General features: G+C 49.9%; 1 protein-coding gene across 2 annotated transcripts; it reads right to left on the reverse strand.

Annotated features, from left to right (window-relative positions):
• Positions 1-3740: 3740 nt before the first annotated feature.
• SP8 (Sp8 transcription factor) lies at positions 3741-9153 on the reverse strand. 2 transcript variants are annotated; one of them, XM_036113141.2, is made up of 2 exons: positions 9051-9153; positions 3741-8045 (listed from the first exon to the last, which is right to left on the reverse strand). In XM_036113141.2, exons 1-2 carry the CDS (start codon positions 9069-9071, stop codon positions 6543-6545), a joined length of 1524 nt encoding a protein of 507 aa, XP_035969034.2. In that variant the 5' UTR covers positions 9072-9153; the 3' UTR covers positions 3741-6542. The 2 variants fall into 2 exon arrangements, with proteins under 2 accessions (XP_035969034.2, XP_077915974.1); XM_078059848.1 differs by lacking the exon at positions 9051-9153 and adding an exon at positions 8202-9010.
• Positions 9154-10287: the final 1134 nt, after the last annotated feature.

Raw genomic sequence — 10287 nt, forward strand, 5'->3', positions numbered from 1 at the left:
TATCTATCTGTCTATCTAATGTTCCCCTAAGTAGTCAATGAGGTGGCTGTACTGTTGTTTGACTCCCGAAATCAAAAAGGGCAGGTTTTTTTTCACAGCCAATCAGACCTGGTTTTGCTTCCTGTATGATAACAGTGTGTGTAAAGGTGCGGAAGTGCCTTGGTTTGAGTTTGGCAAACCAATAATAAAATGACAAGACTAAAACTTCCCGCGGAAGGAGGACGCTGCACTTTGTAGAACGCCGCGAGGGATGGGGGCGGGTGCGAGTGAATGCAGCAGTTTGGCCAAGAAAAGAACACTGAAGGTGAAGAAGGGCAGGCAGTCGTCGCGAAGAGAAATCCAAACAAGTTTGGGAAGAACGACCTAGGCCCGTCCTTGCCGCGGAAGGCCCTGGTGGCACTGGCAGGACGCAGCGCAGGGCGTGCCACCCCGGGATAGGGTGGGACAGAAAGGCCGCGAGGTCCAGGCGCTCGCGGATGCTGAGAATTTGGAGAACGAGGAAAGGAAAGGCAATCCCCCACCCCACTCCGACCCGAGCGTCTTTAGAGAGCGGGGAGGTGAACTCCGGGGAGTCTCACCGCCGCGATTCCCACGGTCGGTTAGCGCAAGGCCAGAGGCTCTGGGAAGCGCCCGCCGGGGTCGGGCGGGCAAGGCAGGCGCTCGGCGCGCTGCAGAGCGAACGCGGGGCGCATGGTGGCGCTCGTTGTCCGTGCAGCCAGCGGAGGCGCCCGCTACGCCTTTGTGTCCAAGGGCGCTACGCGGACGGCTGCGGCCCCCGGCACCGTGGGGACAGCGGGCGGGGGCTGGGGCTCGCGCGGAGATTCCCAGACTGCGGCCCCACCCTTCGCTCTAACCCCCGAGTGGACGATGTGGCTCGCCCGATCGGAGCTCTTCCCGGGTTGGGGGGTGTGTCTCAGAGGATCTTTCTGAGAGCAGCCGGCCCGTCAAGGAGCGGGGAGGAAAGAGGAGGTAGCGTTTAGAAAGGCTGGGGAAGGCAGCTATGCGAACCACTATACCACCAACGCTAGAAAGGCTGGGGAAATTCTCCCGGGTTCAAAACCTCCCCCCGAATTCACAGATAAAGAGCATGAGGGAAACTTGGGGTAGCCCACACCTCAGCTAAGAGCTCCTGCCAGGGAAGCGAAGGGCGCCTCCGCCGTTCCCTCCCGTGCAGCAAGAAGTGCTTGCTTGCCTGAGAAGCAAAGTTAGGGAGTGGGCTTAAAGGAAGCCCCCCTAGATGGGCTTGAAAGAATGGCTTTAGAACAGCAGTGAAAAGCGGCAGCTTTGAGCGGGCGCTTTATTCCTGGCTCTCAATCACCCCAGGCTCTCCTCGCGGTCCCTAGAGCTCTGGAAGCCCCGACAGTCCTTAGGAACCAAAGCTAAATGTATAAGGCTGCTTCCTCACCGCCAGGAGACTCCGCAGAAAATTAAATTAAATTAAACACGCGCCCAGGGACCAAAGAAAATAGATTTCCCCCCTCCCCCACGCTACAGCAAATCAACACTTGTGCGCACCGGGAATGCAGCGAACCTAAAGAGATGGCCACTGACGCGCATCCCCTTAAGCCGCAGCGGCTGAAGGCCAGGATAGCAAGGAATTACCGGCCTTCCTTTAATCCGGAAGCAGGGAATAAATAGGGCGCAAGCAAATTCTGAATCTTATTTTTAAACAACAGCAACAATTGTATAACAAGCAAAGTCCTCAAAAGATGCCACCCAGAGACAGTCCTAACTTAAAAATGAGTACACCATTACTCTACACCTCACTCCTTTTGATTCCTTACTTAACACGGTTTCCTTTTTTTCTAGATACAGTGATAGAATTCATCTGCTGGGCTATATTTTAAAGAAAGAAAGGCAGGCAACTGAGGAAATCATATCAAAAAAAAAAAAGAAAGAAAGAAAAGAAAGCGTTGATCATACCTGAGTTTTTCTTACGGGTGCCGGGAGAAATAATAATGCCTGTCTGGACAGAAGCAGCAAAAAACAGCAGGAATATAAAAACCCCAGTTTATTCAAAATACCTACATCAAATTAACCCCTCTTTGAGGCTATTCATATGAAAAATTGAGCAAAATGTAGAACTTCTTTCATTATAATATCTATCTCCACCACCTTAGGCAACCAGAGAATAATCACATCTACAATTTTGTTCCTCTAAATTTCCTGCCTTAACTTACCAACCTAAAAGATCATCTGACCTTTGAGCTAATCCTACAAAATAAAATCTTTAATTTAAAGAAATTCCTCCACAGGCCTTCTGTAACATTCCATTCGATAATCTCACCAAAAGATCCGCAGGGAGATGAAAATGTTGATGGCAGTATTATCGATCTGCCCACTCAGGAGTCCAGTCTCATCACCTGCTTGTCTTTAATTTTTAATTTCAGCATTCTCTCCCCAAGGGAAGCCCAGTTGGGAAGTTATACCAAGACTGGGGTAAGAATAAAGTTGAAGGAAGGCAAAACCATCTAAGAACTTTTTCTAATATCAGTTGATAAGGGAGAGTAACTCATCACATTGGCTTAAATTAAGCTTCTAGTGTAAAATATTTTTGTTGATAGTCCAATGTCAACAAGTCACAGTCATGTCCCTAAGATGAAGGAGATCAGAGAGAGAGAGAGAAAAATTGAACCAGTAAAGGATAAAGCAAGGTAGGGAAGAAAGTTTGGGGAAGAAATGAGGCAGATCAACAGAAAGGCTGGGTTGAGCCATAGCCCTGTTCCAGTCTCTGGAGGGTGCACTGATAAAGCTGGCCTGACCTCTGGGTCAACAACTAGTTTAACTCTACCTTGATCTGAAGACTGGAAGCTCGTCTCTTGGTTCAAAGTGAGATCCAGCCTTTGGCTTCATTTGTGAGAGCCTTCAGGCACTCTTAAGAGGTGCTTTACCACAGACAAAGCAGAGAGAAATCATAATTTTGCACCTTCTGTCCTCTGAAGAGGATGTTCATCCCCAAAAGGGAACCCTGCCCACCCTCCACAAAGTGAATCTAGAAATACTGCTCAATAACCATCAAAACAAAATAAACCAGAGCTAGAAGGGGGAGGAGGAGGAGGGGAAGGAGAAAAGCGAAAGTTTGCAATCTGTCCCCCTTCAACTACCCCCAAAGAAATCTTCCAGACAATATCTCTCCTTGTCATTACCCACTTCTTAAATCAAATGTGATTCTGTATGTAATGCAACTTATATTATAAATGTACCAAGCAGCTTTCCTCTTACCTGCCACTACATTTAACTCCTTCAGAGCCGCTTTCTCCGAATCCCTCAGCATTGCAACTTTCAATAAAAAAGAAACAACACTTAAACTGTGTTCTGCGTGTTATTCCTAGGAAGAAAGTGACAGAAAGAGACTATTTTACTTTTTAAAACCATTACTTAGAACTACAGTATACCAAAGAATCAGGGCTAACCCTGCTTGCCTAAAACCCTAAGGATTGGAGATCTCAAGCATCTGCATAGACAACAGGATTAAGGGAGTCTGCTACTTGGTTACAAACTGCATTATTCTAAAATATTTTACCCCTAATTGTTTTTTTCTTCTGAGTTTACAATATTCATAGTACTCTATATTTTCACTTCTGTTTCTATGGATAATAATGACTTTATAGAAATTTCAGTGGAAATTTTTCAGGTCAAGAAGTACACCAAGACTGAACTTGGGGCGGAGAGAATGCAAACAGAAAGAAAGAAGCTAAACTTAGAAGAATCTGAACACACTAACTTTTTATTCAATTTGATTCAAAATAATAATATTAATCTAATAGTGAAATAGTTTGATATAACATCAATCAACATTTAAAGTATTTTATGTTTCAAAGTATGGCTCAAGGAACACTCATTGCTTAAATGCACTTAGACATAACAAGACAATATTTTTTTATTGGCATCATTGACACCTATGAACAATAGCCTAGTAAATAGATTAAGGTTTAACCTTCCTTTTCTTTGGTGGCTGTTTAGAGACTTTAAAAGAACAGATAACTCATTTCAACAGGAATCTACTACTGATATTTACCTCTACATAATCTTTAGCTAAGACATGGAATGCCAAAAACAAGCTTTTGTTAGCTTGACCTCCTCCACCCCCTAACAACAAAAGTTATCCCCAAACCCATGTTTTTATTTTAGATGTATTGATCTACCAATGTAAGGCTTGGCCTTTTAAATACCAAATACAATCAATGGCCAACAACCTGACTCCTTCTGGAGAGAAGGAAGCAGAACAGGGAAATTTCTTCGAATTGTTTGGTGACTTAGTACAAATTTGAAGAGGTCAGTAAATCCTGATGCTTTGAGCTAAATCTACTGGTAAATAATTAATTACATTTCTTAGACACTATAATCTTAATCTTGGTAAATAGAGAACACAGCTTTGCCAAATAGATCATTCCATCTAAGTAATATCTTAAAGGCAGTTATTTAAATATTACCACAAAAAAACAGGGTTATATTTTGTTTAAATTAGACATTTAACTGAAGATAAAATGCAAATGTCCATAGTTTAAAAAGGAAAAAAAAATACAAATTAACTGGCCTAGTCTTTTATCTGAGTTTATTAATACCATTTAAAATATTACAAATAAATCAATTACATCTCATGCATTTAAAATGCAAGTCTAAAATGTTCCAGAGAAAGGCTTTTCATTTCAATGTGAAATATCCAAATTATTTCAACATTACAATGAGCAATTAGTTTGCAGAATCTGCAAACATTTAAATGTAGTGTCAGGAGTGTTTATTAACAGTTAACAATATTACCTTCAGGAAATACACAAAGGCCAAAGTTAGTTGAATTTCACTTGGACAATTTATTTAATACATGGGTTTTGGCAGACCCAGTTATTATGAAATATAGGAGAACTTTCACTTTAACTATGCCTGAACTGCCAGCAAATGCAAAGAAGTACATGCTTCATTAAATTAAATGTCATCCCACATTTATCAAATATTGTCTTAGTTACAGTTTGATACCTATCTAAATTCATATTCGAGCAAAACTAAGCCCCGAAAGTGCGTTTGTGGCTCTGCACCTCCAGAAGTGAGTTCAAAATACCTGCAGCTCATCAGAACTGCAACAATAACTCTTAATATTTTTTGTGACCAAAAAAAAAAAATCAACTTTACTTCAATATATTTTCAAATATTTACTGGAAGTAATGTACAAGAAAAATACTATACAAAATCGTCTCCTGGACAGCTGCACCTCGCACCCATACACTGGTGGAGTTATAATTAATTGATAACTAATCTAGAACGATTCTCCAGTTGTACAAACCATTAGGTTCAGATATATTTTACAAAGTTTTTTTTTCCTATCTTCCCTCTTTTGGCATTTAAACTACAGCCTCGTCTTAAATAAACGATAGCTTCTTCACTTGTTTATAAGTTTAAATCACACACAAAAAAGTTTAACCCTAAGAATCTTCAATGAATTCCAAGAATTTACAGAAATGGGTACAATACAAATTGGTGGCTGGACCAGCAAAAAAAGATTGGGAGATTATGCTCGGGAGTGGTGAAAAACGAGGTAGAAAAGGACAAACACGGAGATAGTTAAATCTGGTCTCACCGGAAAGGGGCATTTTTGCATAAGAAAAAGACACCTACCCTCACCCCCACCCCCACCCCATAAGTTAAGTTAATGCAATCAAAATAACTTTGGGATCAACATTAGCAGTTTCGAAAGAAAGACTTGTTCACTGCTAGAGGAAAAACTATCTAGAAGGGAAACCAAGTGGAAGGATGCTGTATTTTTTCTTTAGTTTTTTAGTTTAAAAAAAGATGTTAGAAAGATGAAAGAAGGCTGCTGCAGCGATTCACCAGGATTGCCCTTAGCTGAAACTTGAATCGGTTCCACCTCAGGGAACAAAGGAAAAGAGGCAGAGCTGACGTTGGGAGAACTAACTCTGCAACCTCCGGGTCTCGGGGCCGCCAGATGGGCACCCCACGTAGTTGCGACAGCACTGCGCAGCGAGGGCAGCGGCACGCAGCGGCCAGGCAGGGCTCACAGAAGCCGAGAGGCTGCGCTTCTCGAACTAGCTGGGCGGTTGCCCCAGCCGGGATGCCCTGCCTCGCCCTCCCCACGGCGCCGCTCAACCTTGTTCAACGGAGTTGTTCCCGCTCGTGCGGAGGCCCCCAGTCTCCCAGGCACTAGACTCGTCCAGCTCTACCTCCAGCGACCGCTTCCCTCTAAAAGAGACAACCTGGGGATGGCAGAGAGAGGACGAGGAGAGGACGATAAGTAAAGACCCGGCAAGGCGCCGGTTACAGCTGTACGGGCCCCGATGGTGTTACCTGGTGGAGATGGGAAAGCCAGGGCCCAGGAGAGCAATGGGTGTTACTTACATGTCCATATCCCCTTTACAAAGTGAAGTCACAAGAGTGAGTTGAGAGAGAGAGAGACAGAGACAGAGACTGAAAGAGACAGAAAGTGCGCGCAGGATGGAAAGTGGAAAGAGGCTGGAGGAGAGGCCAGGACAGACGGGGCCCAAGTGGACCGGGATGGCAGGGGGTCGACAGGGGCAGCCGCAGGATGCGCGTCACTCCAGGCCGTTGCGGTGCCCGGGCTCCGGGGGCTGCAGCAACTCCGGGGAGTGGCAGGGCGGGCTGCCCGCGGCACTGTGCTCGCTGTCGGTGTCGCTGCCCTTCTTGCCGCCGCTACCCGAGCCCGCCGAGCCGCCGCCGCCGCCGCCGCTGTGCGTCTTCACGTGCTTGCTGAGGTGGTCGCTGCGCATGAAGCGTTTGTTGCAGACAGGACAGGCGAAGCGCTTCTCGCCCGTGTGGGTCCGCAGGTGCCGCTGCAGCTCGTCGGAGCGCGTGAAGCGCTTGCCGCAGAAGAGCCAGTTGCACACGAAGGGCCGCTCGCCCGTGTGCCAGCGCAGGTGCGCCTTGAGGTGCGACGTCTTGCCGTACACCTTGCCGCAGCCCGGGATGTGGCAGCTGTGCAGGCCCTTGCGCCGCAGGCTGGCCCCGGCCGGGCCCAGCCGCTCCGCCTCCTGGCAGTTGGGGCAGTCGCAGGTGGCGCGACCCGAGTAGCGGCGTGCGGAGGAGCGCGGGGAGCCCCCCAGCGGCGCCGACGGCCCAGCGCTCAGCATGGAGCCCCCAGCGCCGGCCAGCGGCGACGGGGCCGAGTCCGGGTAGGAGCCGGGCAGCACTGGCTTGAAGCCGTCCATGAGGTGCTGCCCGGCGGGACTAAGCAGGTGCGAGGAGGCGCCGCTGCTGAAGGCCGAGTGGCTCAGGCCCGAGTAATCCGAGTTGTAGCCTCCGAGCGGCGAGTGCAGCGAGGTTTGGAGCCCCCCGGCGGCAGGGTGCAGCGAGCCGGGCAGCGCCGCCGCGCCATTCGGGTTCTGCACGTCGATCCAGCCGGCACCCACGTCCCACCAGCTGGAGGCGCCGGCCGAGCCCACGTCGCCGGCGGCGCCCAGGCCCGGGTGCGAGGGCTTGAACCACGACTCGTACGGGTGCGCCATGCCCACGCGCGGGTAGATGCCCTGCAGCCCGTCCACCGAGGTGTGCACCTTGGAAATGAACACGGGCTGGTGGGAGCCGTCCTGAGAGTGCGCGGAGGAGCCGCCGCCGCCGCCGCCGCCCCCTCCGCCGCTGCCCCCTGATACACCAGGGGCCTGGAACACCGAATAGTCGTTTGCGAAGGGCGAGCTGGAGGCGGCGGCCGCGGCGGCCGCGGCGGCGGCGGCGGCGCTGCTGGAGGTTAGGGAGAAGGCGCTGGAGCCCGGCGAGCCGCCGCAGCTGAACGAGTCGGATACCAGGGCCGCCGCCGCCGCCGCCGCCGCCGCGGCCGCCGCCGCCGCCGAGGACGTACCGCCGTTCCTGGAGGCGCCCGACACGCCGAAGCTCGAGAGACTGGAACCCACTACGTTGCAGCTGCCGGAGGAGGAGGACGAGGAACGTTTCCAGGGGTGGAAGCCTTTGCCGAAGGAAGAAGAGCTGTCCGAGAGGGAGGAGGGAGACGGGCTGGGGCTGCCGATCTTATTACAGGTAGCAGCAAGCATGGCCAGAGGAGTGGATCCCAACCTCGGTTCTTCCTGCGAGAAGGAGGAGAGGAGAAGGGGTGGGGGAGGGGGAGGTGGGCAAAAGGCCGGTGGGGGAGGGAGGAAAGAAATGTGCATCAGTCCTCCGGTAGCCTCCAAAACGCCCCACGGCACCCCGTCTCTCGTTGCGGCGCGCCGCCACCAACTCACCTGGCTCCCCCAACAGCCCTGGCACCCGGCTGCTTCCTACTCTACGGGAGGGGACAAGTTTGGCTGCCGGCTTCTGATTCGGGAGCAAAGCGCCATGCTAAAGAAGAGTTTGACAAGTATTCTCGCCTAAAACAACACTCCCGTGCACACAAGGCCCCAGGCACTTCGAAACAAACAAGCAAGCAAAAAGTCCAGATTGGGGAGGAAGGAAGTTTCCTTTGCCGAGAAGCCTGGGGAAAAAAACCATTGGACTGCTTTTAAGAGCGCTTCCCCTGTAATCCAGAGAGAGCTTTGAAAATCCTGTTCCGGTCCCCAGAAACCCATGCTGGGTTGTTTCTCCCAGGCCAAAAGAGGTCAAACTAGAGGGCTCGCTCGCTCTTCCTGCTTTTCTTTTTATTTTCTTAAAAAAAAAAAAAAAAAAAGTCTATAAAAGTAAAAAGAGAGAGAGACGGGTTTAACGTACCTGCAAGACAAGGCGGGCTGTGGTATTTTTTAAGGGGAAGAGGGAAAATCTGCAGTTTGCTCAGGAGGAAAAACTTGGTCTCTTTACCCCCGAAATCGTCGCACATAAAATGGACTGGGCGCACGACTCCCGGGCAGGGAGCGGCCGGGCGCTGCGAGGTGGCTTGTCTAAATGCCCTTCGAACCTTTTCCTGCGCTGAAAAAAGTGACTCTGCCCCCCTCTCCCCCTCTTTCTTTTCTCCAAACTCACTTGTATTTAAAGGGAAAAAAAAAAAAGCTCTCAATAGAGACTGATAGCCCGTGGCCTGGCCGGGGCGACTTTAACCCCCTCCGATCGGCAATAAAAGGAAACTAATTAAACCAGCAAGAGAAAATCCTGAGACTCACCCCTAGAAGTGAAGTTGCCATCACACAAAAGTGCCCTCCTCCTCTCAGAGGATCTTTTTTATATTGATAAATCAGAGGCAGTGTTTTTTTTAGAGGTGTGCAATACAATGATCAGTTCCGCCCATTCCACCACAATTGTAGCTCCCTCTCCGGCTTTGAAGTGCCGCGGAGGCGCGGCCAGCCAATCTGCGGCCTCGCCGGGCCGCGCCGCGCGCGCGCCGTGAGGTCATCGGCGCCGCCGCGGGCCGCGGCGGGGAGGGGGGGAGCGGTAGCGGGAGGGGCGCGAGCGACTGCGCGTGTGTTACAAAGCGGTGTGTGAGTGTGCAACAATGTAACTGTGTGCGTGTGTGACCAAGCTGAGAAAGAGAAGACAGTGCAGACCGGGGGCGGGGGTAAGGGGTAGTGCATGTGGTAGTGTAGCAGTGACAGTGTGGCGGAGGGGGAGGAGGGTAGACAGTGCAGAGAAGGGAGAGGGTGTTAGGGGTGACAATATAACCATGTGTGACAGGAGGGTAGAGGGACAGATCAGAAAAGTGTTGGGGGAAGGGTGTGAGTGTACTATAGTGTAACTGTGAGTGACAAACCTAGGGAGAGAAGAAGGACAGGGCAGTAAAGAGTAAGGGGAGGTGGTGTGTGAGTGTGTTTGGTGTGGGGGGAGAGGGAGGAATATGAATATGTGTGTGTGTGTGAAAGAGGAGGGAGGGTGGATGCGTGTGTGTGCAGGAGAGGAAGTGAGAGGGAGGAAGGCTGTGTGAATGTGTGTGAGAAGAGGGTGGGGTGTGTGTGTGTGTGCACGCGCGCGCGCGCGTGGGCAACAAAGGTGGGGGTGGAGAATAGGAACAGTGCAGTAAAGTGTACCTACACAGAAAGAAATTGACGATTTGAAGAGTGAAACTGCGGAGTTGAGGGACGCTGAGTAAACAAATACTCACAAACGCTGTCTCTGTCGCCAACTTCCTCTGGTTCCTTGTACCTAAAATCTTGAGTGATGTTTTTTTCTTAACTTCTTGGACACTGTCACCACATTTTTGAAGGAAATCGTATTAATACCTACCTAGACTTTCGCAGCTCTACAGCGGAAGGGTAGAAACTTCGGGCGGCTGAGGGGTATTTTTAGGGGTGAGTTAGGGCGTGTATGCGCCTGCGTCTACGAGTTGTTACTTTGATTCGGTGGCTTTTTTTTTTTTTTTTTTTTCCTTTCCCTCCTGAGGTGGGATTCCGCTTTGGAAGTGCAAGT

The sequence above is a fragment of the Halichoerus grypus genome, chromosome 12 (genome assembly GCF_964656455.1).
Source record: "Halichoerus grypus chromosome 12, mHalGry1.hap1.1, whole genome shotgun sequence".
Lineage (NCBI taxonomy): Eukaryota > Metazoa > Chordata > Mammalia > Carnivora > Phocidae > Halichoerus > Halichoerus grypus.

Excerpts from the sequence above, each read along its gene's own strand:
- SP8 (XM_036113141.2), bottom strand. The coding sequence starts at position 9,071 with ATGGCAACTTCACTTCTAGGG. Across the intron at positions 8,046-9,050 it reads TGGCAACTTCACTTCTAGGG|GAAGAACCGAGGTTGGGATC; the intron begins GTGAGTCTCAGG and ends TCCTTCTCGCAG.